The sequence below is a fragment of the Aedes aegypti genome, chromosome 1 (assembly GCF_002204515.2).
Source record: "Aedes aegypti strain LVP_AGWG chromosome 1, AaegL5.0 Primary Assembly, whole genome shotgun sequence".
In the NCBI taxonomy this organism is placed as follows: domain Eukaryota; kingdom Metazoa; phylum Arthropoda; class Insecta; order Diptera; family Culicidae; genus Aedes; species Aedes aegypti.
The window spans coordinates 298,320,070-298,347,352 of NC_035107.1; the positions used below are offsets into that span (position 1 = coordinate 298,320,070).

Genomic DNA, 27,283 nt, shown 5'->3' on the forward strand with positions numbered 1-27,283 from the left:
GTTATAAATTCTAACTAAATACCAGAATCAGCCAAAAATTAGGAAATTGGATGCAGAGCTACTTCGGCACTTCCATGATTTACTTCAACATGGCGCAGCTTAAAAAAACACTGCCGAAGTGAATTATAAGTGCCAAGAATAGGGTCAGGCTCCCTACTCAGCATTTGTCGAAAATATACTATGTTCTTCTTGTTGGCATTACGTTTTCACTGGAACAAAACATGCTTCTCAGCTTAGTGTTATAATGAGCACTTCCACAGTTGTTAACTGAGAGCTTTCTATTCCAAAGTTGCCATTTTCGCGTTCATATATCGTGTGGCAGATACGATGATACTCTATGCCCAGGGAAGTCAAGAAAATTTTCATTACGAAAAGATTCTGAACTGACCGGCAATCGAACCCAGCCACCTTCAGCATGGTTTTGCTTTGTAGCCGCGGACTCTAAGCACTCGGCTAATGGGGGTCGTTAAAAATTCACTATCAAAACAATTAAAAGAGCTGATTTTTTTTTTCAAAACTTCATGGTATTTCCGTGCTGACTACATTACACGATAAAATAATGCAAAAATATATAAAAAGCAAATAAAATAGAGCTCACAGAATATAAGTGATCCAAATGGAACGTAACGCTAGTGAGAAGTAGAAGTTTGAGAGAGAATTATATGAATAATTACCCTTTCACATTATTCAGCTAGCAAAGTTTCGGCAGTGTTGTCTCTAAATGCTGGCACATGGATCCTGTCCGTCAAAACCGTTTCCTGCTCCGGGTGTTTTTCTAGCGTTTCCAACTAGAATTTAACCCTTGCCTTGCCTTGCACGGATCACTTCCTCGATGGCCAGTTTCGGCCATAGCACCATCAGCAGCACGACATCGGCCAGTATCCGTGACACCGATTTCAGTCCCCGGCTGTCGGCGTTGGCCGCATATACAATAGTGTCCCGCGAGCTGGCAATCACAAATCCCGCCGTGTTTCTCCAGCTTCTTAAAATAGACATCCTTCTCGCCAAAAGATTGCGTCGACTGGTAGCCCAACATCTGCAGAAAGCGGGACACTCACAAGCGCGGATCGGAACCGATTCCCCGACGAAAAGTTTCTTGTTCTCCTTGCCAGGCGTATTGAACAAGCGGAAGATGGGCTGTGAAAGCGGATGCATCGGAATAACTTTGTCCTTCGATGGTTTGTCCGTCAGGATTGCTGGCACGGATTCCTTCATTGAGTTGCTACCGCTGATGGTCCTTGCACCGGATGAATTTAGCTGCTTTCTGGTCCTATTGAATGGAAGAAAACTTTAATATACAAGACAATTTCGGCGGATTCCAACGACCGCTGGGATTCAAATGAATCATCGCTTTTTTTACCTGAAACCGATACTTACCAAACTTAATATATCTTAAGCACTAGACTTTCGAATTTTATTTTAAAAGGTTCGCGATAAACCACTAAAATTTAATAAAAATTTGAATTGAAACGCGATGATCTTCGAACAAAAAAAATATGGCGTCGTCGTCCGTCGACCATCAAACAACAACTTGCGGACAGTGTTGCGCGATTTATTATCACATCTGGATTGAATGTGAAAAAGCATCGATTTTGTGTAATATCACGAAAGCAGTTCGGAACGATGTGGTTGCAGCTGTTTATGTGTAATATTGTTTGTGTTCCATATGTAAATATTACACAAGATCAACGTACTGCAAAATAATCATGTCGTTTCAATGTAATTCAAGAGCGATGTGATATCACATCGCAGTTGATGTTATTATGCATCTGAAATTTGCGATTACATTGATATTTTGTTACATCGGCACTATTACATCGAGTCATTTTACATTATTTTTTGCTGTGTACTTCGAAAGTAGGGCGCATTAGAGCGCATCTGGACGCGAATCGAATGCACCACTTCCGCAATTAGATAACTCGCATTTAATTTTTTTTTTTAATTTTTCATTTGGAGCAGGGAAAAGCCTTTCGGAGTGAAGTTCCTTTTGAACCTCTTCTCCGAAAGGCATAAAACCTCCTCTTCTTTTCTAAATATTTTACAATTCGTTGAAGGAAGTGCCGTTACCAGTACATTGAAATACTTTTCACTAGAGTAATGATTTGCTGAAATTGACGAAATTGACGAGGTGCCTGATAGATGCGTCCCATGTGACCAATGAGAATATATACCAAGGTGTGGAAGAAGAATCAATGGCTATGTGTTAGTAAAGAGAAAAACGTAAACAAAAATAACTACGTCACTGATTTACACGGCTTTTTATGGGAGCTCTCATGCTTGTGGTTGTGATACATCTTGCACCGTACACGGATGTCACGCTCAATAAATATCTTTTCCACACCTCGGTATATATTCTCATTGGTGAGTGACTGCAGAAATTGTCTTATCATAGATTTTGAGAAAAATCCAACTTCGGTGAGAAACTGTTTCTAACTTTTTACCGCGCTGACAATAATCGCCTATCTCGATACGTTAAAAATTTCTTCCAAGCAATGGACAAGAAAATCACATGCAGCACGCAGTTGAGAAGAAATGTAATTTCAAATAGGGCTCTCTACAGGAAATTTCTTGACCCATTTTTTTTTTCTTGAGCAAAACGCTTTCAATTAACTTAACCTTAATATATAATGCATTAATCGTGATTATAGCAGATTGCAACGATTTGTGTCTAAAATTAAAGAAAAAATATCCGAACTTTTTTGCAATCTAGAAGCTTTTGAAAGATTTTTGTCTGGTTCCAAAATTGGCACAACCTTGGATTTTTTCCATTAGTCAGGAAAATATTCCAACTGAACCTGAACTGAACATTGAGTTATCTTAATGAGCAGGCCCCAATGAACGAACATGTCCTTACATCATTATTGACTTCGCAGCACCAATCTGGAGTTCGCCGGTTGGACTTCCGAAGCGAAGTTTTGAACGAACTAACTGTCATTGCTCTGCCGGCTCGGCTTTTATCTCGACTGTTTTTTGAAAACAGTCCCACATCACGTCGACGGAAGAAGTTTCACCACAACGGAGGATTTGTCAGTTCGAGCGCGCAAAACTTCTTCCGATTGGAAATGTGTTGGCGGTGCTTTAGGTGCAACTGTTTGCTATCCATAAATGATGATCAATTTTGTAGTTTATGGGATATGAATCCCGTTCTACCGGATAGAGATGAACTGGAATTGTATCAACATGCCTGTTGCTAGCAAGTATATGATCCAATAGATCACCGAATGACCGATATGATGTAAAACAGAAATATTTTCTTTTCAATGATAGTTTGAAGATAGATTGTTCATGGATGCCACGATGAGTCTATCGTGTGTTACCTTAAGTTCGTTGATAAAGAAGAGGAAATTGAGCGAAGTACTCTTTCTGAATTTTATCGGGATGCACAATATAAAAATGGAAAGTTAGTTAGACAGTTGTTACTAGATACCGAAGAATGTTCTGCCTCTTTACAGTTGTGTACATGTGATATCCAAAATCATCACTTTTATTTTGAGCTACCATTTGTACGTGCAATGAGCATCCTTAGTAGAAATTTTATTCAGGTTATCTTGTTTTATGATTCGAATGCTTCATTCAGGATTTCTTGGATTTTGTTGATCGCATTCCTCTTCTTGCTGGTGTGTTGTTGCCATATGTTTCTCCAATCAATTCCTGAAATGGGAAGAACATTTAAAGAAAATAAGCACTACAATGCTACCCAAATAACATATGAATGTGCATATATAGCTAGCATTACTGTATAAGTACAATTGGGTCCTAAAATTTTTAATGAAATCTTGTTTTTATTTAATAACACGAAAGAGCATGTTACTGCAACTACTTTAGCAATTTTTCCCGCTCAAATAATGGCTATATCATATTTAAATTTTATTTTGAAAATCGGTCCATAAATGAACCTTGACACTTTAGATCATGTTTGACGTTCGCTTAGTCGACAAAAACACCACAGGGGTTTTAGTTTTAACACTCTGGGATTGTTCCTATCTGACATTTCGGAACGGACACGTTAAACATAATACACACAAAATTTGAGTTTAAGCCAAAAGTTTGACAAAATCGAAAAAAAATATTTTTTGGACTTAAACCATAGGAAAACATTAGAAAATTGAGTAAACATGTGTTTTTGGCCTAAACTTAAGCGTTTGGCACTAAAATTGGGACAGGGCTTTAGGACCCTATTAGAGTTAACGTAAAGTGAGATATGGTCCCATTTGAATCATAATTATGTTATAATAGACCATTTCCGTCAGATCTAACCCCCAGTTTTTGTATTTTTCTTCGAAAGACAATCATTGGAATGCTTGTTTACATTTGCAAACGTCAAATCAGGTGCGCGCTCAAACTGACCGTGATCCCGGTCAGGGCGCCCCAAACAGGAGCGCCACCGAAACTACTCAAACAAACGTTTTTAAACCAGGTTGGAACTGGCGCAACCCGTTCTGAATAGTAGTTCCAACTCCAACCCGATTCAAGTCTTCCTTTAGGAAAATATATTTTCCTCCGCAGATTCAAAATTCAAAACCACCCCCTAACAACAAATCTCTCATCCACCCAGCAGTTACGGTACCGCTAGTTCTATTAGAGGCTATTTTGTACTATTCATGCCGACAAATGCCTTAATCTATCTGTTGGCTGTTGATCCGGAAGATTTCCGCCTTGAGGCAGCAACAGCCGCGTAAGGAAATTTTGAGCGGCTGTTGCTGCCTCTAGGCGGGAATCTTCCGGCATATTCAATCCCTTCAATCCTCGTCGGCACAAAGCAGAGAGATCAGACATCTGTCGACTACAATCCTTGCGTTACAGAACCGTGTAGTGTTCGCCGGGTGCGGTCATAACCGGCCGAAGCGGTGAAGGTGGTTTCCGCGGTGATTACGGAGACTTCAGGAGCCGTGAAGGAAGGAGGGAGCGAAACCGCAACGGAGCCCATTGTGATGAATAAAAACATAAACAAAAATCATCTAGTCCAGCTGATCGTAAATTCACCACAACGTGGTGGCAAAATCATAGGGGAAAAAGGGGTCTGCATTTTTTCGAGGTGAAACAAATTGTAGGGGACCGAGGGGAGAACTAACGTGCCGCAAGTTTTTCATTGTTTTCTAACAGTTAAAGGCTCCAAAACACATCGGTTCCTTAGGAAAGTTTGACAGAAAGCATATAAGCCAATAAAAAAATTTCACGGAAATGGTCTATTTATATAACATGTGGGATCCTTCCCCACTTAAGCGAAGTATGCACTTCAACAGAAAAGCAATTTCTTGCAAGAAATGCTCAAGAAAAGCATCGCAGTGCGCAATTGAAAAGAAATGTCATTTCAAATGGAGCTCACTGTAGGAAATTTCTTGACCATTTCTTGAGCAGAAGTTTTTACTTTTCTTGAGCGGAACAGCATACCTAGCTTTAAGCTAAGTATGCTGTTCTGCTCAAGAAAAGTAAAAATGTCTGCGGAAGAAATGGTCAAGAATTTTTCTACAGTGAACTCCATTTGAATTGTCATTTCTTTTCAACTGCGTACTGCGATCAAAGAAAAATGCTTTCCTTGAGCATTTCTTGCAAGAAATTTCCCACGCATCGAGATAGGCGATTAATTTTCTGTTGAAGTGCATACCCAAGAAACATTTGCCTATTTTATAATCATTTATTAAGCAATTTTTCACAACTACATACTGAATAGTTGCTTTATTATATTACTTTGCAGCTGCTACGCACACATTGTTCAAGCAAATCTGGCGAAATTATTAAGCTTCTTATCATTTAGTGACTGTAATCACATATTGCAATGATGTTTATTCAGGTTTCACTTAGCTTATTAAGGATTGATGATTTAACAACGCTAGGTTAACAAACTACATTATTGCAGTTTAATTCAGCATCATGTTTAACAACATTTTAATTATTTCCAAGTGAAGCCTTTGTTCAGGCGTTGTTCTCACAAATTTGGAGAAGTTATAAAGCTTTTATTCAACTGCCACAAAATTGATTGAAAACAAATAAATTACTAAAAATAGCTAACACTGTATACATCAAATGCAGTGTATACCTTTACCATGAATTAATAACCACACTTTCAATAATTACCTGAATACTGGATTCAAACTCGAGACCTTCCCATCGTCAGCGGTATACCTTGCCAACTGCGCCATCCTTGAATTCATATATCAGCCTTCCAGTGCGCAATATAAACCTCTTGTAGCTGATTATTGATCATGCTTGAGCTTCTATTCAACAATAACTAATCAACACGTGCTATGCTGATCAACAACTGAATAAGCGCATTACTTCTGCTGCTGTTCAGTACTGATGCGAGCTGAACACAGAGGGCTATTTATAGCGCACAGTGAGAAAATTTATTACAATGCTGGTCAAAAATAAAGTTAATTCACAAAGTAAATACAGTCTGAAATGATTAATCGAATTTCATAATAAGTTTTAACTTATTAAAACTTTAATTGAATTGTTCATCTAACTATACTAAAATTAATTTATTAAATGTATAATATTTCTACTAGGTTAATATTTCAATTAATTGTCGCACTTTTTTCCATCTATTAAACATTATACAAATATAATATATATTTCAATCAATAATCCTATGTCAGAAGACTGATTCAAAATATTTTGTAAACATATTTGAATATTGTATTGAGAAAGCATCAGTTATTATTGTATCCAACATGTTTTTATATATTAGTAAGTTAGTGACGAATTCGCCAAGGGCGAAAAGCCACTCAAATAAAGATAAATAATAATAATATTAATAAGTTGAACATTGCAATACATTATGAATACAACGCAATTTTTAGATATTTTGTCCATTTTTCAAAAATTTGGCTATGGTGTGACCTATTTTGTAAGGCTTCTTTGTTGCTGAACAATGTGTTTAGTAATCGTTATTTTGAATTTCTTTGGATGACCTGCTCGGATGATATATCTATGTTGTATTAGGATTTTATAAAATACCTATTCAGCTTTTAATCATGTTCATGTTAAACATGGAAACAGCTGAAGTGCGAAGCAACCAAAACGTTAGTTCGTCTCCTGTACATCTGTTTACACAATTATATTTGATTGGTGGAATATTGGCTCTTTAATAGAAAGAAGAATGACTTGTTCAACTCATTAATAAAACAATCTTGACAAGTCGGCAGAGATTCTTTGGAGAAGTTTTATAAGTGTTGATTCTACTATTATTCATTCCAATAAAAAATGTTGAACATTGACTTAAATTTGGATCTAAATACCATCTTCTCAGCTCTTTGTAGGGCATTTTTTCAGCTGTCACCATTATTCAACAATAATTAACGATGTATATGTTTATTTGTGACACTGGACTGTAAGTTGGGTAACCACTTTCATGTAACTATTGTTAAATTATTATGTATAATTTGATTATCATTAAAAAGATTATGCTTAGTAACTTTTTCCGATATCAATAACGTCGCAGATGATGATCACTACATTTGGAAAAATTAAATTTTGATATTTTTAATCCAATGTGATTCGAACTTTACCCTCGTTGATCCATTACGTCGCCATTACGTCCATTACGTTAATCCATCCATCGCATACACGTCTTGGATTTGATTTGAAAAACATTTGAAACATTTGAAAATAACATAAAAAGACATAATGCGTTTTGCTTGAATAAGAGCATACTAATATACTGTTATTCACATTGTTTATAAGTTTTACTAATCATGCTGGTCAACATTTTAAGTATTAGACACTGAAACTTTTGTACGATTTGTTGTTAATCAAATCTTCAATATTCTACTAAAATGATGGCTACAACCTATAGAAGCTTTTAATCAGTCAATTGTTAAACTTCTTATGTGTTGTAGAACAAAAGCTACTATATTTGCATTTTCGGAGGTTTATTCAGCTCTTATGCAAAACACAAACTGCAAGTGGAATAACAGCTTTTTTATAAGCGGAAATTAATTTTATTCAATTAATGATTCAACTTAAAATTTGTTCAGCAGTGGTTGCTGCTATGCAGCTTGTATTAAGCACGTAAGTATCTTAAAAGCTACCAATTGTTCCTTGGGTACTTCCCATTAAAACCAACTTTAATTGTACTTATACAGTGATGCTAGTTTTATATTAACCGTTTATATGCGTTTATGGCTTGAGCACCACACGGGGAGTAACATGTAACATTACGATCTAAATTCGGTTAGTACAGGCGTTGTAGAGTCGTGCTCAGAATGTTTTTCCTTTTTAATAACAATCACTTCACTGTCAAGATTTGTGCAAGATTCTTTCTGCTCAGTAGGTAACAGTTGTAATGAATCGAAGTCTTGCTCCATATCAATACTTTCATCATGACATTTCATATGTCGCAGCAGTCGAGATCTGCAATGAGGAAAAAGTTGCTGACAAACGGTAAATCAGTAAAGGATTTTTATGTTTTCTTACCGCCAGAAAAATTTCAAACCGCATATGTGACACTCATGTCGTTTTGTGCCATGACTATATTTCAAGTGGAATCGGAGTGATCTTACGTGTTTATAACTATTGTGGCATATATCACATTTAAATGGCAAATCTCGAGTTATGGATTTTCCTGCTTTCCTTTCTTTCCGGTGCTTGTGTGTTGCCAAATGTTTTTGCATCTGACTTCTGTAAAGTAATGAATGTTCACTAATGTCCGACAATTGTAATCTGCTCATTTACCGGAATACAAATCCTTTTCCACATTTAGAACATGCATGTTTTTTCGCTCCATGCCTTTGTGTCTTGTGCTGCACGAGGTGCAGTCTACTCCGGAAGGTTCGTTGACATATGTCGCACTTGAATGACTCACCTGCTTTAACTTCCAGCAGTTTTTCTTCATTTCTATTGTGCGTTGTTTTGTGATTAGCCATTTGATATCTGCAAAAATAGAAAATGTATGCACCCGAATATCATTTGTAATACCTTACTTCAATACAAACTGCTTATCATTGTGTTTCTTCTGACCATGTTGTGACGTTTTGTGAAACCACAATGTATTTTTATTTTTAAACCTCCTTTGACATACATCGCATTTGAATGCTTTTCCATTGGCAGAATCATGCGTTAGCATATGACCACGCATGTGACTTCTGAAAAGGAAGCGAATGTTCATAGGCAAGAATTTGAAAAATGACTTCTAGGGAAACTTACGGTAGAGCGAATCGCTTATGACAAACGGGGCAAGCATGTCTCTTAAATGCATGGACTAGTCTGTTGTGGTCCTTTAGTTTAGTTTTATCCAAGAATACCTTGTTGCACTCATCACATCGTAGTTGTTGCGTGTTTTCCTTTTTCTGTTTCACCTCCGCTTCGGTTGATTTAGCTTCTTTGCCTTTCTTCAATCGTTCGACAATTCTCTGATGGAGTTTGGAGTGAAAATGTCTTTTTAAATCAGATCTGAAAGATAACGACATGTGATGATATTTGACTGCCACTTTGTTCTAATTTGCGGCTTGCAGCCTTAAAAGTGTTCTAACGTTAAAAAGTTTCCGTTTTGACACCCCTTGAATGCATTCTGTAAAAATATTCTTAAAATTTTGTCTGAGTTGTTACATGTTAAGGACACCTATCCATCCCCTTCAGCGTTATGAAATTTGTGGATTTATTTTCTTGATTCCATGTTTTCGGCTCTCTATTACCTTATATGTGCCATAAAATTTTAGAAACATAGAGATCTTTATTTTGTTTTTGGTGAAACGGCAAACACGAAGGAAAATTATGTGCGCACTTGTAGTTGTTAGGTGTGGCACCTAGGAAATTTGAAATTATTGTTTGAAGCGTGGTCGATGAAAATTTCGTCAGAGATTTTATACGTCTCTTTGTTTGTCCATACCACATTAACATAACTTGAATAATTCCGTAGACTGTCTTACTTCGATACTAACTGCTTATCACAAACGGAATGAGTGTGTTTCATCTGATAATGTTGTAATCACAGACAAACAGACGTAACATCTAGAACAATAATCAATTTAAAACATAGTCACCTGAACATTTACGCCCAATGCTAAAAATACTTCATTTGGCCAACCGCGAACTAGGTGGCAGTAGTGAGCAAACGTCAAAGTCGAACAAAAGTTATGCGAGCGCCACGAGTGGCCCGTCGGCCAACTACCAAATATTAGAATTGGGCGCTATCTTGCTGTACGATGAAAATAATTAGTGTTTGTCTGAGTTGTAATGTTTTGTGAAACCACAATGTATTTTTATTTTTAAACCTCCTTTGACATACATCGCATTTGAATGTTTTCCATTGACAGAATCATGCGCTAGCATATGACCACGCATGTGACTTCTGAAAATGGAGCAAATGTTCACAGGCAAGAATTTGAAAAATGACTTCTAGGGAGACGAGGGAGACTTACGGTAGAGCGAATCGCTTATGACAAACGGGGCAAGCATGTCTCTTAAATCCATGGACTAGTCTGTTGTGGTCCTTTAGTTTAGTTTTATCCAAGAATTCTCTGTTGCACTCATCACATCGTAGTTGTTGTGTGTTTTCTTCATTCTGTTTCACCTCCGCTCCGGTTGATTTAGCTTCTTTGCCTTTCTTCAATCGTTCGACAATTCTCAGATGGGATTTGGAGTGAAAATGCCTTATTAAATCAGATCTGAAAGATAACGACATGTGATGAATTTGACTGAGATTTTGTTCTAATTTGCATCCTAAGTAGAGCGGTCAAGTAGAATTTGTTGCTAATTACCAAAGTAATTTAGACAATTAATCCACTATGAGCGAACTGTCACTATTTTCCTTGCGGAATAATTGAGCGGAACATTCTTCCGTACGGAAAAATGCACAGTACTTACGAAGTGGATAATACCCATTAAAAGGGTTCTAACGTTAAAAAGTTTCCCAACCATTCCCCCGTAAAGCTAAGTATGCTGTTCCGCTCAAGAAAAGTAAAAATTTCTGCCCAAGAAATGGTCAAGAAATTTCGTACAGTGAGCTCCATTTGGTACCTCGCGTACCTGAAGGAATAAAATAGACCCCTTTGTGCGGTCCTTAGCCTCTTGCCCAGCAACTCCTATCCCTACCTCCTCGCGGTACTGGCCGGGGTACGAGTAACCTTAGGGAAGATCGGGTAACCAACCCCCGGTGGGAACTTTGGTCGTATGCTGACAGGGAAGGGGGGGTTGCTTTTGCTTCTGCAAACCTTGAGCGTCTGTACTCCATGTTAGGAGCGGCTCACAACAGCGTCTGTTCCCCATGTCAGGGGCGGCTGATCATCGTCCGAGTGCCAGAGAAGGACTCTAAGATAAACTGCGCACTATGGTCCTCCGAACATTTAGGGGGAATGGTCCTCCGGAAATCTAGGGAGTTGGTGTCAGGCCCTGCAAGCCAGCCGTAAAAAAATCAAGCAACGAATAATCAACGAGAGAATACGAACCTGGACAATCGGCGAAGACCACAGCGACGTAAAGGGACTAGCGATTGGAAGCTCGGTACGTGGAACTGTAAATCTCTCAACTTCATCGGGAGCACACGCATACTCGCCGACGTGCTGAAGGACCGTGGATTCGGCATCGTAGCGTTGCAGGAAGTGTGTTGGAAGGGATCAATGGTGCGAACGTTTAGAGGTAACCATACCATCTACCAGAGCTGCGGCAATACACATGAGCTGGGAACAGCTTTTATAGTGATGGGTGATATGCAGAGGCGCGTGATCGGGTGGTGGCCGATCAATGAGAGAATGTGCAAGCATAATAAACGTGCACAGCCCTCACTCCGGAAGCACTGATGATGATAAACACGCTTTTTACGCGCAGCTTGAACGCGAGTACGACAGCTGCCCAAGCCACGACGTCAAAATCATCATAGGAGATCTAAACGCTCAGGTTGGCCAGGAGGAGGAATTCAGACCGACGATTGGAAAGTTCAGCGCCCACCGGCTGACGAACGAAAACGGCCTACGACTAATTGATTTTGCCGCCTCCAAGAATATGGCCATTCGTAGCACCTACTTCCAGCACAGCCTTCCGTACCGATACACCTGGAGATCACCACAGCAGACAGAATCGCAAATCGACCACGTTCTGATTGATGGTCGGCACTTCTCCGACATTATCGACGTCAGGACCTATCGTGGCGCTAACATCGACTCTGACCACTATCTGGTGATGGTCAAACTGCGCCCAAAACTCTCCGTCGTTAACAACGTACGGTACCGACGGCCGCCCCGGTATGACCTAGAGCGGCTCAAGCAACCGGATGTCGCAGCGGCATACGCGCAGCAACTCGAGGCTGCATTACCGGAAGAGGGTGAGCTGGACGAAGCCCCTCTTGAGGACTGCTGGAGAACAGTAAAAGCAGCCATCAACGATGCAGCTGAGAGCAACGTCGGGTACGTGGGACGGAGTCGACGGAACGATTGGTTCGACGAGGAGTGCCAGGAGGTTTTGAAGGAGAAGAATGCAGCGCGGGCGGTCATGCTGCAGCAAGGGACCCGGCAGAACGTGGAACGCTATAAACGGAAACGGCAACAGCAGACCCGCCTCTTTCAGGAGAAAAAACGCCGCCTGGAGGAGACGGAGTGCGAGGAGATGGAACAGCTGTGCCAGTCTCAGGAAACGCGTAGGTTCTATCAGAAGCTCAACGCATCCCGCAACGGCTTCGTGCCGCGAGCCGAGATGTGCAGGGATGGGAGCATTCTGACGGACGAGCGTGAGGTGATCGAAAGGTGGAAGCAGCACTTCGACGAGCACCTGAATGGTGCTGAGAGCACAGGCAATGAAGGACGGGACAACGGAGGAAATGCCTTCGTCAGTACTGAGGAAGATGGAAACCAACCAGCCCCCACTTTGAGGGAGGTTAAGGATACCATTCACCAGCTCAAGAACAATAAAGCTGCTGGTAAGGATGGTATCGGAGCTGAACTCATAAAGATGGGTCCGGAAAGGCTGGCCATTTGTCTGCACTGGCTGATAGGCACAATCTGGGAAACAAAACAGCTACCGGAGGAGTGGAAGGAAGGCCCCATCTACAAGAAAGGCGACAAGTTAGACTGTGAGAACTTTCGAGCGATCACCATTCTAAATGCGGCCTACAAAGTATTATCCCAGATCATCTTCCGTCGTTTGTCACCCGTAGTAAACGAGTTCGTGGGAAGTTATCAAGCCGGCTTCGTTTGTTGAAATAACTAACGACAACAACAAGGCTATTCCTTCCACACCGCAGGCTACTGACTGATATCGCTACCAGCCAGCTCCTCTCTTTTATTTCATGTCTGGGTAAAGATATCTACAATTGGGTCCTAAAATTTTTAATGAAATCTTGTTTTTATTTAATAACACGAAAAAGCATGTTATTGTAACTACTTTAGCAATTTTTCCCGCTCAAATAATGGCTATAACATGTTTAAACTTTAATTTAAAAATTTGGTTCATAAATGAACCTTGACACTTTTGATCATGTTTGACGTTCGCTTAGTCGACAAAAACACCACAGGGGTTTTAGTTCGACCACTGGGGTTGTTCCTACACTGAGATCAGCGTTGCAGTTGAAATTACTATATTAGAGGGTTAAATTAAATACATAACGCTACTTGATTTGTGCAGACAAAATTTGCATTTATTTCAAATATTTTGTGCATTCAATTTTACCATGGCACCATTTCGACAGTAAAAATTACTATTATCATGGTTAAAAACTTGCAGCTGGCCAGAATCGAACCGAGGATCTTGTGATTGTTAAGCGCGAACGCTTACCGCTCGGCTATCGATACGGTTGGATTAAGAGGGAACAAAACGCAAATAAAAAGCGTTCTTGATTCCTCAATCGTGATTGGAATAGTAAATTTAAAAACTTGTTCGTGGTTCTCATTACTTCAATGCTTGTTTCAGTGTATCTGACATTTCGTAAGGGACACGGAAAACAAAATACACCCAAAATTTGACTTTAAGCCAAAGGATATGACAAAATCTAAAAAAATGTTTTTTGGGCTTAAACCAACGGAAAACATTAGAAAATTGAGTAAATATGTGTTTTTGGCCTAAACTTAAGCGTTTGGCACTAAAATTGGGACAAGGCTTTAGGACCCTATTCATTCACTTAAAATACTACCTCTACAATTCTTACCCATCGACATCTCCACTGCAAGGTGTGTGATGTACCTGCTCTCCAACACTCCTCCTCATCACACAACCTTCAAACCGCCATTTGCCACCCGAGCTCTCTTGTCCACTAAGCTCCTCCTGGCACCGAGCTCCAGCTACCGAACTCCTCCTAGTCGAGCTTATCCTGGCCAGCTGCACCATCGTCCTTTTGGTCAACCGCGCCGTCCTTCAAGCTCCTCTTGACTTCCAAGTTCCTCCAGCTGTTCCAAGCTCGTCGTCCGATCAGTCAGCATCCGCACCTTCAACCTCGTTCTCAGCATCTTGGCCTCCAACTCTTGGGCACCTCATCCAAGCCACCTCCCGTCCAGACTCCACCTTCCGTCCAGGCTCTACCTCCTCGTCTAGGCCATGTCTCCTCGTCCAGGTGCTTCCTCGTGGTCCCTCATTGAAGCCACCTCAGCGTCCTCCAGGCGTTCCTGGGCCCATAACCTGTTGAACGAAGCGGACAGGTATGCAGCGGATTCGCGTGGAAACACGAAAGAACTATTCGGGAAACTCGGAAAAATACCGCGGGAGAAAAACTCGAGTTGTGCTGTACACAAAGCGTAAAAACATTTATATTTCGTCAGGTAAAAGAAACGTCAAAACACGCACACCAGTGGTATCGGCACATTGGTCGAAACAAGGGGGTTCGGCAAACTGGTCGAACTCAGGGCTACCTACCGTTGCATATTTGCCAACATCGTTGACGGCCGATCGACAACGGACCAGATCTTTACTGTACGGCAAATCCTCCAAAAATGTCGTGAATACCAGATCCCAACGCATCACCTTTTCATCGATTTCAAGGCGGCATACGACAGTATCGACCGCGTAGAGCTATGGAAAATCATGGACGAGAACAGCTTTCCCGGGAAGCTCACGAGACTGATAAGAGCGACGATGGAAGGTGTGCAAAATTGTGTGAAGGTTTCAGGCGAACACTCCAGTTCGTTTGGATCCCACCGGGGACTACGACAAGGTGATGGACTTTCGTGCCTGTTGTTCAATATTGCGCTAGAAGGTGTTATGCGGAGAGCCGGGCTTAACAGCCGGGGTACGATTTTTACGAGATCCAGTCAATTTGTTTGCTTCGCGGATGATATGGACATCGTCGGCCGAACATTTGAAAAGGTGGCAGACCTGTACACCCGCCTGAAACGCGAGGCAGCAAAAGTTGGACTGGTGGTGAATGCGGCCAAGACAAAGTACATGCTAGCTGGTGGGGCCGAGCGCGACAGGGCTCGCCTAGGTAGCAGTGTTACGATAGACGGGGATACGTTCGAGGTGGTCGACGAGTTCGTCTACCTTGGATCCTTGCTGACGGCTGACAATAACGTTAGCCGTGAAATACGGAGGCGCGTCATCAGTGGAAGTCGGGCCTACTAGGGCCTCCAGAAGAAGCTGCGGTCAAAAAAGATTCACGCCCGCACCAAATGTACCATGTACAAAACGCTCATAAGGCCGGTAGTCCTCTACGGGCATGAAACGTGGACGATGCTCGAGGAGGACCTGCAAGCACTTGGAGTCTTCGAACGTCGGGTGCTTAGGACGATCTTCGGCGGTGTGCAGGAGAACGGTGTGTGGCGGCGAAGGATGAACCACGAGCTCGCCCAACTCTACGGCGAACCCAGTATCCAGAAGGTAGCCAAAGCTGGAAGGCATGTTGCAAGAATGCCGGACAGCAACCCTGCAAAGATGGTGTTCGCTTCGGATCCGGTTGGTACAAGAAGGCGTGGAGCGCAGCGAGCTAGGTGGGCGGATCAAGTGCGTATCGATTTGGCGAGCGTGGGGCAGAACCGAGGATGGAGAGATGCGGCCACGAACCGAGTATTGTGGCGTGAAATTGTTGATTCAGTGTTATCTGTGTAGATGTTAACTAAATAAATGAATGAAGCTTCCTGTTATTTTACTGAACAAACTTTCCTAAGAAACCAATGTGTTTTGAAGCCTCTAACTATTGGAAAACAATGAAAAACTGGCGGCACGTTAGTTCTCCCCTCGGTCCCCTACAATTTATTTCACCACGAAAAAACGCAGACCCCTTTTTACCCTATGATTTTGCCAGCACGCTGTGGTGAGTTTTTAATCAGCTGGCATGCCAGATGATTTTTGTTTTTGTTTTCATTCATTCATGGGCTTCGTAGATTTCGTTACCGAGTCACAGAAATCTTCGCGGAAACTGCCTCCACGGCTTCCAAACTTCGATTATGATGTTACCAGATTCCTGTTCATCTTCTCCCGCACCCAGCGAGCGTTCTGCCGACTTCTACATTGTTGTTACTGTTGAGCAACGCAAGGAGTGAGCGGCTCAAAACAGAACAGATGCCTGACCTCTGCTTCATGTCCACGAGATAAAGTGATCCGGAAGATTTTCGATTTGAGACAGCAACAGCCGTGCAACATGAAAATTTCCAAATCTACCGGATCGTCAGCCAACAGTTTGGTCAGATATTTGTCAGCATGAGTAGTTGAAAATGATGAAGCATAAAGTCATTCCTAATTAAAACTAGCGGTACCGTAACTATTGGGTGGATGAGAGTTTGGTTTTTGGAGTTTTTTTTGCATTTTGAACCTGTGGAGAGAAATATTATATTTTTCCGCTGGAAAACTGTTAGCAGTGCTATAACTAAGTAAAAAAGGTGGGTAAATCCATTCTTAATGTTTTACAACTGCTTGTTTTCCATATTATTCCACTGCTTTCAGAAAAACTAAGATCCGGCCGGTGGGAATTCTAAGTTGAAATCTGCAAACTAAGTTATTTGAGGTTAGTTTCGTTGGCGCTCCTGTCCGGGGCGCGCTAACCGGCATCTCAGTCAGTCTGAGCGCGGACCTGAATTGACGTTTCCAAATGTAAATAAGCATCCCACTGCAGGGGTGGGTTTCAAAATTACCACGATGTATTCCCATAGGGTTGAACAAACTGTGCCGCAACTCGATTTATTTTTTAAAATGTGGTGAGTATCCATGTTTTCAAAAATTTGTAAGAAAATCAGGAGTGCATATAAACAAAATCTGAAGACGTTAACATTCATTAAAAATGATTGTCTTGCGAAGAAAAATACGAAACCTGGGGTTAGATCTGACGGAAATGGTCTATTGACATTTCTTTTCAACTTCGTACTGCGATCAATGAAAAATGCTTTTCTTACAAGAAATTTCCCACGCATCGAGATAGGCGATTACTTTTCTGTTGAAGAGCATACTTCGCTTTAAGCTATATGCTGTTTCGCTCAAGAAAAGTAAAGAAATTCCTTGACTGGATGGGCATTTAGTAAAATTATTCTTTTAATTTTGTATGAGTTGTTACATGTTAAGGACACCTACCCACCACCTTCAGGTTTATGAAATTTGTGAATAGGCCCAAAAGGACTCATGGATTTATTCCGTTTTTGGAAGGAAAATTTTGTACGCCCTCGTAGTTGTTAGGTGTGACACCTAGGAAATTTACAATTATTTTTTGAAGCGTGGTCGATGGAAATTTCGTCAGACATATTATACGTCTGTTTGTTTGCCCATACCACATTAACATTACTTGAATAGCCAAACGTGTAACAAAAACTTACAAAGAATTATTCGCAGCTGCGCAAACATTTAGCCTGCACTGTTGTCGTATTGTATGAGTTGGAAAGTCTTATGAAAATGTCTGTCTTTAAAACATCACTGTGGCTGAAATGTGTCTATCCAAATTTACGATTTAACGATCTATTCAAGTCTTCGAATCGTCTTTCAATTCTGCTGTTCATTTTTAGTCACGTTGTTCTCCATCTATTCAGGCCGTGTTGATTTTTCAATGCAACTTACCGTAGAGCATATCGAAAATCGCAAACTTCGCATGCATGAATTTTCGGTCCGTGTACTTTAATATGAGCTGACAATTTGTGCTTGGTAGGATGCACCTTGAGGCATATGTAGCACTGAAATGGCTCTTTGGTTTCGACCTCACTGTCCGTTTCACTGCTATCTGGCAGTCCTGTTGCCCAATCATCGTCCACTCTCGCTTCAATTTTCACATTTTCGATGTGAATCTCATCAATTACTTCTTCATCTTGAAAAGATGCCATTTCTAGTTCGAGTGGATCTTGCTTTTCTTTGAGTTCCTCGTGATCCAAATCATATTCTTCCGATTGTGTTTCGACGGTGGGCAACGTTTCTGGTTCTTCTGGCTGTAATTCAGTCAGTAAGACCACATCCTCATGCGGTTCAAGCTTCACAAACGGAAGTTCATCAAAGTTTGGTTGTTCATTTCCGCTTAACTCTTGCACAGGTTGTTCATTTGCATGATTCTTCATATGACAAAGTAAATAACGACTGAAATATTCAGAAAATTCAACAGAAATTAATTGTAATCTTAATACTGTTCAGTTACCAACCGTATTGGGAAGCCTTTTCCACAATATCCACATACATGAATTTTTGGTCCATGAAGTCTGTTGTGATCTGTTAAGTGCTTTCTTGCGCTGTAAACCTTATGGCAAATTTTACACTGGAATTGCTTGCCATCTTCCATTGGTGCTAACTTTTTAGTCATGGCCTGCAGGATATCTTGCACTTCCTGGCATCTTTCCCGAAACTGATGGAATTCTATCAACCGTGTTCGACAACTCAGGCAGATGACCTGACTCAAGCGGTCTTCGGTGGATACCTGGAATGCAGATTTTCTGAGATTAAAATGCCTTGAAACAAACAATTATCGGAAGATACCACAATCGATAGATATTCCGACATCCATTTATGGACGCCTTCCACTCCGAATAGATTTTCCAGTGATTCCTCGCTCATACATAGTCGACACATTTGGCATGGATGATTCTTCTGAGCTTTTCGCCGCGTCCTAACCCTTTTCGAAGTCGCCATTCTTGATGTCCGATTCACCGAATAAAACTACACCTTTTTAAAATACCCAATCTTCTCGCGGATGAAAAAGTTTTTGAACCGAGTTCTGTACACCCTCGAAATGTTGTAAACAAAAACAAACATGACATTTCACACAGCAATCTAAATTTACCTATTAATGGGTGCTTTCCGTTCAAAAAATTACCTACGCGCTAAGTTCAGTTAACCCAAAAACGGGTAGTTGATTCACCCAAATTTAGGTTTCTGTTGCATAACCTGTAATATGGGTAAATTATACTGAAGAATTTAAAATTATCACTTTTTGTTTTGAACGGCATACTGAAACAAAGTTGTAATAATATTTATGTCGAATTCGTTTTTGAACCTAGGTTGGAACTGGCGTAACCCGTTCTGAGTTACAGTTTCAACCCTAACCCGATTCAGGTTCGACCAAACTACAATTTACTTGACGTTGGTTTGTTTATGTGTTGATCACCGACCCAGTTCCTAAAAACGAAAACGACATTAGTATTTAGTCCGTGCGTAGATCCTATTTGTCTCAATATGCTATTTCAAATTGCTCGATTGTCAACCTGAAAATGGAGGAAAAGCGTGAAAGAAATGAAGAATACTTAAATACTTCTCTGATTATGAATGCCGGAAAATAAAAGTGAAAATTTTTGACAACAAATTCGTTGTCAACATTGAAAGTTAACCACAAAGCTTGCTTTGATTGAACTATAAAAAAATATAGTGTAGGCCTGGGAGGGAGAAACCGATACAAAATTTCTGTATGTCAAGGTGAGCCGAGATTTCTGCTGTAACGAACTGTCACTGTGAGCCCGGATCTTAAAAGTGGACAAACATGGAAAAAGCATGTAATTGATCACAACATATTTTTGCAATTCATCCAAGTTGACAACAATCTGTTAAAAATCAATTCCTGCACGTCCAAAAAGGATCTTTTCGGGTTGGAAATTTTCTCGACTTCCCAGGGCATAGAGTATCTTCGTACCTGCCACACGATATACGCATGCAAAAATGGTCATTGGCATAGTAAGCTCTCAGTTAATAACTGTGGAAGTGCTCATAAGAACACTAAGCTGAGAAGCAGGCTCTGTCCCAGTGGGGACGTAACGCCAGAAAAGAAAAGAAGAAGAAGACGTCCAAAAAGCAATGTCACGATATCACCTTTTATTTCGATAGAAATAAAAAATCATTGAAACACGCACCTTTTTACTCTTTTCAAATTAAAACGAAAATAAAATGCACAGGAATGGCCCTTTTCCCATGTTTATCCAGGAAGATCGAAGGTGCACAACAGAAGAAAATTAACGATTTTCCCCAAGCCTGCCTTGATTGTCGTTGGTGAAGTGGAGTTATCTTGCAGTTTGGAAAAGTTTTGATTCATATTTCGTGTGTAGTATATGTGCCTCCCTCCCAGGTGTAGGCTAGTAATGTTACCCGGATAAAAAATACAATACAAAAACAATATAACGTATTGAAACAGTACCATTCAATATATTGGAAATACAATACAGTATTTTGTGAAATGACAATACAATTACAGTACAATATATTGTTTTCAACAGTTCACTGTATGGTATATGAGATTTTTGCAATATAATGTATGGGTGGTTAAGTATCGTAACAATACAAATATAGATATTTTCTCATACAAATATTTTGAAAACACAATGTGATATATTGTTCATGTATTGTCTTGATAAGCAATTCGTGTATTGTTGTACAATACAAAAACAATTCAACAAACTGTATCATGGTTGCATGTCAGCTAATGTCAAGCGACTTCTAAAAAACTACTTATTTTGACTTTTTGAATATTTTCCACCCAACATTTCTTGCTTTTTGAACTTGTTTTGTTTATTTCTTTCAGCAAAGCTACATAGAAAAAAGCAACAGTTGTTTTACGCGAAAATAGGAATTTGACCAAAATTGTAAGGTATAAAACCAATTAAAAACAATACAATGTTCTGTTACAACATATTATATTGTTTTTGAATTGTATATCCAAACATGAATAATATTGCTTCGACATTCAATAGACCATTTCCGTCAGACCTTACCCCCTATTTTTATATTTTTCTTCGAAAGACGATTATTTTTAATGATTATTGACGCTTTCAGATCTAATTTATATGCACTCCTGATTTTATTGTAAATTTTTGAAAATTCGAGAATTTACCACATTTTGAGTAGTGCGGCACAGTTGTTTCAACCCTGTGGGTAAACAAAGTGGAGATTTTCCCACAACTTTCAAAACCCCTGCGCTGAGTGTTTGTAGATATGACGAAATGTCAATGTCAAATCAAGCACACGAGACGACACGACAAAATGGAGAAATCTGAGAGAAATCTGTGGTCCGATGGGCAAGCTTCGTTGTAAATGAAGCCCATCCTTTACTATTGTACTTATAACAAAAACTTTTACCGAAAGACGACTGCTAATAGACCGTATTAAGCTTAGCAAGTGATGGAATTCTCCTTGGAAGCATTTCTGCAACGCTGCGGAACGTTTTCTACAAGAGGGGCATATTGGCCGGTTTGTTTTGAAACGTCAAGAATTGGACCGTTTGCAGATTTTTCGGGGAGACCTACGAGAGCGGTAAAATGGGGAAGTATGTATAATCCATTGGTCATATGGTTCCGGAACAGCTTGACGACATAAGCAGCAGATATCAAACGGAAGGGTAAACAGGTATAGGCCCCCCTAAGGAAAAACTGCTCTATCACAGTGGCAAATCCATTACTTATACAGTTTTTGGTGTCAAAGTGTTATTTACTTAGTTAATCATGCTTTGCATGCAACTTTCTCTTGCCAGGTAGCTTCTAAAGCGAGTACAAGACGTTATCTGCAAACGGTCCAATTCTTGACGTTTCAAAACAAACCGGCCAATATGCCCCTCTTGTAGAAAACGTTCCGCAGCGTTGCAGAAATGCTTCCAAGGAGAATTCCATCACTTGCTAAGCTTAAAACGGTCTATTAGCAGTCGTCTTCCGGTAAAAGTTTTTGTTATAAGTACAATAGTAAAGGATGGGCTTCATTTACAACGAAGCTTGCCCATCGGACCACAGATTTCTTTCAGATTTCTCCATTTTGTCGTGTCGTCTCGTGTGCTTGATTTGACATTGACATTTCGTCATATATACAAACACTCAGCGCAGGGGTTTTGAAAGTTGTGGGAAAATCTCCACTTTGTTTACCCACAGGGTTGAAACAACTGTGCCGCACTACTCAAAATTGGTAAATTCTCGAATTTTCAAAAATTTTCAATAAAATCAGAAGTGCATATAAATTAGATCTGAAAGCGTCAATAATCATTAAAAATAATCGTCTTTCGAAGAAAAATATAAAAATAGGGGGTAAGGTCTGACGGAAATGGTCTATTACAATACGCTGTATTGTATCCAATACGTTATATTGTACATTAATGGTTTATTCCATTCACTGAATGATACGTTTTTATCCGGGTAGAAAGGGGTAATTCAAAATTCATAACACGCTAGCGTAAAAACCCGCATAAACCATTCTTAAAATGGTCAGAAATGTAATGCAGATACAGATCTCGAAAACTTATTCATACAGACTCAAGTGAAAAAAGTATACAAACTTACTTTATCGATCCTACGTGTTAAGCAGGCGGAATTCTACACGTACCGCTCTGTACCAACTCAACTTTTCACTTTTAGAACGTTTTATTTCCGGATTTACAAAACGACGAAAGTAACATTTTCAACTTTCACAACCTAACCACTACTTTCGCCGCCCCGCTGTATGGAGAGACAAAGTGACTTAACCACGAATCAAAACAAAACACAACTTGAGCCGATTTTACACTGGTAGAAAAACGTCGAAAGTAACTGAATGAAACGGCTTATCATTTTCTTATAATTATTTTTGTGGGAAATAATAGAAACTACCTAGTTTTTGAACGTGAGCTGAGTGTATGCAAAATTTGAGCGAAGTACACGACAAAAAAATGTTAAAAAGGTGATTTATTTTAAAACAGTTTTAGAAGATAGATTGTGATTTTTCTTAATTAATTTTCTCAAAACCGTATAAAAGTTACTTACGTCGATTTGAAAAAGTAATCGAGAGATATTATTTTTACCCATTAACGTTATGTTCACTGCACAGTTGATTTTGTATGGTAAAACAATAATATCACACTAATAAGTAAAGTAACATCATCGAATATTGTCTGAAAACATTAAAACCATACTGCTTTCGATCTACCATAATCAAACATTACCCAACCATAATGCGTAACGTACCCCTCTGGTCGGGGCTGGAAAATGTTGGTCCTCTTTTATGTAAACACAATTTTTTTGGCTGCTCTCACTTTGTGGAATTTATTGAAGATAAAACGTATACATGTCACGAAAAATGGACACCCTTGATGATGGTAAGTTTTATCGTCTGCATCAGCATGTATTAAGCCAGCAAATTATCATCGATTCGTTTTTGTCCTTCACAGATTGTTGCTTAAGTTATGGCTCGGGAACTGAAGGAGCAAAAGTATTCCCGCAGACAGACGTTCAAGTTAGACTCAGCCACTTGTGTAAAAACATGGCCGCCACAAATCGCCAAGTGGCAATCAGCTAACAGATGGCGTTAGTGGCGTATGCGTCCCGCCGCCACCCCGATCACATTTCGTTGACAGCATGACACACAACCGCTCCCACAGCCGGCGAGCTCAACGCTAAAAACTATGCACCTTTTTTTTGCGCTAGGTGGGTGATGTTCCCTTTTGGATCTAATTTCTCATGTAAAAGTTAATTAAATCTTTTGTAATTTTACCACAAGTTGGCATTCAATTTACTCACAGATTCATACTAGTATAATAACCTTGAATGATCGTTACTCACGTAAAATAAAATGGCGTGAAAGTATCACAATTGTGTGAATCATTTTTAAAGTGATTGTTTTGATAGTTTTGTTCAGTGGGTGGTGGATTGGGTGGTAAGCGAGAAGTAGATGCCACGTGCTTTTACGAACTGTCACTGTACTGCAGCAATTTGCTCCCTAGGTGACACCACGGTAGAATTTACACACACTGAGAAAAATCTACACGTCAAGGTCGTGTGTTTTACTTATAGATTTGCGCAATGAGGAAAACCACATGATTTGAGTGTGGTAGCCATATGAATTTCATCAATGATTTCACGGTATAATAACATGTGTATCAACATTAGGTTGTCATGTGAAACAAACATGAATTTCCAAATATTAAATCATGAAAACTAACTGATTTGCTTATTGAATTCAAAATGTTGTAGCTTTAGCTAGTCATGTGTGATAGAACATAAATGTCATGGGACTGAAAGAAGAAATTTGGTAGAAGAACTTTTGCTCCCCAAAATATGGATCCGAGGCTCCTCTGCTTGTCGCAAGCTCTCTTGATTTTTTTTTTCAAACCCGTGAGCCAGCATCAAGCGGGGCGCCGCAAATCCATAATTTGGGAAGCCAGGGATAAGCATATTTCATTTTTTTCGAAACTGAAAGCCAGGAAAATCTGTTAGTGGAATCCGATTTTTCTACTAAACTATACATTATAATCAATGTTTTCTTATAGAAAGGTAGAATTCTTGTATATCGGTCAACTTCACTAATAAAAGAAAAATCGAATTCACAAATTTTCATCTAACACTTTCAGCTTCAAAATTTGCTTCTTCTCTTTGGAAGCATGATGATGACTGTCGTTCGACACGAGGTCCAACCGCAATTCAGTTCACTATGCATCCCATGGGTTGAACACAAACAATTTAGAAGCTTTGAACATGGAAATCGATAGCATAGCTCATGGATTTCATCATAACAATCTCATTGCGCATATCAATGAATCAACCAACTTGAACATGATGATTATGACACAAGATAACCATAAGCAAAACACACTGAATCCGTGTGGAGTGATGATCTATGCGTCCATAGGTTGACACATACGAATCTGAAGAGACAGCTTCGGGAACTTATGTGGAAAAAATATGGAATCCCTGTTGTCGGTTGATGAATCAATCCATGAAGCAAAACAAAGGAATTTAATGTGTAACACACACAAAGTTTGCAAGAAAACCATAGCAAATCTATATAGACGTTCATGAATCGATCCATAATTTTAAACACACAGATCGAGCGTGTGGATTTTTATCAGTGCAGGAATTTTGAATAAATTTGTTCCTGCTTAAACGTCTGTCTGCGGTATTCCGCTGATTTGGAGGCGATGTATTTAGTGAATTGCATTTCGGATTGTTTTACGGTGCTTGAAAGTGATTACCATTCGTCCAAAAGTATTTTTTCCCGCCGAATGGGTAAAGTCAACAGCAAGAGGTGTTCCCGTTCCGGCGTCATTTTCACAGCATCTTGTTCATAGCCAAAATCCCAAACACAGTCGTTTTCATCAATTGCATTCAAATCTACATAAACTATGGCATCTACACAAACTATGGCGTACAAATTATAAACAGAAATAAAATGTGATCAAAAATTGAACAATTATTTTGTGTTTTGAAAATAAATCATAAATAAATATATCCATATATAAACCATATCAACAACTTTCCTGTGATATGGTGTAAATATTTCTCAACCATTCAAGTAACTTTCCAGTAATAAATTTGTCGACCATTCAAGATACTTTCCCAGTACATTCGTCGTGCAAAATTTGTGTGAGAAACATTGTGTTTTGGAATGGTAAACATTCTTAACAACCCATTGTTTATATGGTCAGGATCCCAAAAACTTCAATAGTTACTGTCAAAACATTAACCGGGAATGGTCCTCGTACGGTCGAAGGTACCATTATGGGTATGGTAAAACATGGAATATAGACCGTATGTGATTATGTTTTCTTAAGGTTTGGATTTATGCGGGAAGCAGGTATCTGTATTGTATTTTCAATATATTGAATGGTACTGTTACAATACGTTATATTGTTTTTGTATTGTATTTTTTTTATCCCGGCACGAGTGACCCGTCGGCCAACTACGAAATATTAGTATTGGGCACTATTCTGCTGCGCGATGAAAATAATTAGAGTGTTACGTCTGTTTGTCTGTGGAAGGAGCGAATGAAATATTGAAAGAAAAATAACTCAAAAGTAAGTTACCGTAATCCGGGGTATCATTGATCAGCGGGATAACATTGATTGGAATGACTCATCTCGTAAAAAGTTCGTATCATCATTTATTGATGGAACATTTCCAAATCATGAATGGTGCTTCTCTTTCTTATATTCATAACACAGACAAACAGACGTCACACTCTCATCATTGTCCATCGACCACCTTTTTAACGGTCGATTCAAAAATATGGTATTGATGGCCAATCCGCCACCCGCAGCGCTTGCATCATTTTTGTTCACGTTTGACGTTTACACACTACAGCCATCTGTTGGCCCGTCGGCCAAACACACTAATTTTAGCATTGGGCGTACATGTCCTCGTGACTATGATTTTGATCGAGATTTGTTCAGAATTCCCTAAGGAAATTGCCTACCTTTAGGCGTATTCCGTGGTTCGAAGTGTTTTTAATTTTGAAATAACTCAAAAAGTAAATGACTTGTAAGCGTTTGGTCTTCATATTCGGCTTCGGGGGCCATGATTTAAGTAAGTAACGACATTTTCAATATTTTCCGAACGTTGTTTACATAGGTGATCAATGTTACCCCATATCAGCTAAATAAAAAAATTACTTTAAACATTTTTTTAAACATGCTTAAATTTTTCAAAAAACAAAATGCAGTATATAGTCACGAGCTATGGGTGGCAGTACTTGTTTTAAAAATAAAAAAATTGCAACATTTGCATTTTCAAACAAAATATTTAAGAAATATTCAAAAAACATGATCAATGTTACCCCGGATTACGGTATACTTAAAATATACTCAAGGTTTTCTGTTTTCTCCGTGTAGCCTGATTTGCTGCTCAACAGGCCTTGCAGAAATTTTCTACAGCGACTCCCGTTTGAACTGACATCTCTTTTCAACTGCGTACTGCGATCAGAAAAAAGCGCTTCCTTGATCGATTCCTTGCAGGCATTTTACATGCATCAATGGGGCTCTGCACTGTTTTGATTCTGTATGGGATTTTGACTTTTACTGGCCTTGTTGTTTACAAATTGTATATACGAGTGAAAGAGAGAGGATGATTTTTGTGCAGAGCCCCATATAGGCCAAGAAATTACTTGTCAGCAGCGATCAGGCTTTTTGGATTGGAACATTCATGATGTCTTGGACACCCCTAATCTCTCTCAAGTAAAATCTCACCAACACCAAAATCCAGCTACAAGCAAAAACAAATGAGGTGACAGTTCTCCCAACAAACAAAAGAAAATTTCG

General features: G+C 39.6%; 1 protein-coding gene across 6 annotated transcripts; it reads right to left on the reverse strand.

Moving 5' to 3' along the window:
• Positions 1-3,495: 3,495 nt before the first annotated feature.
• Positions 3,496-19,066, reverse strand: LOC5565944 (zinc finger protein 658B). 6 transcript variants are annotated; one of them, XR_002498731.1, is made up of 10 exons: positions 18,793-19,065; positions 18,462-18,733; positions 17,893-18,399; positions 10,359-10,604; positions 9,145-9,390; positions 8,934-9,083; positions 8,674-8,871; positions 8,416-8,619; positions 8,106-8,352; positions 3,496-3,651 (listed from the first exon to the last, which is right to left on the reverse strand). XR_002498731.1 is itself a non-coding variant. In XM_021838233.1 (10 exons), exons 1-10 carry the CDS (start codon positions 18,943-18,945, stop codon positions 3,645-3,647), a joined length of 2,175 nt encoding a protein of 724 aa, XP_021693925.1. In that variant the 5' UTR covers positions 18,946-19,065; the 3' UTR covers positions 3,496-3,644. The 6 variants fall into 6 exon arrangements, 4 of the variants coding, with proteins under 4 accessions (XP_021693925.1, XP_021693923.1, XP_021693926.1 ...); XR_002498730.1 differs by having other exon boundaries at positions 8,922-9,083; XM_021838233.1 differs by having other exon boundaries at positions 8,161-8,352.
• Between the last annotated feature and the right edge of the window lie 8,217 nt (positions 19,067-27,283).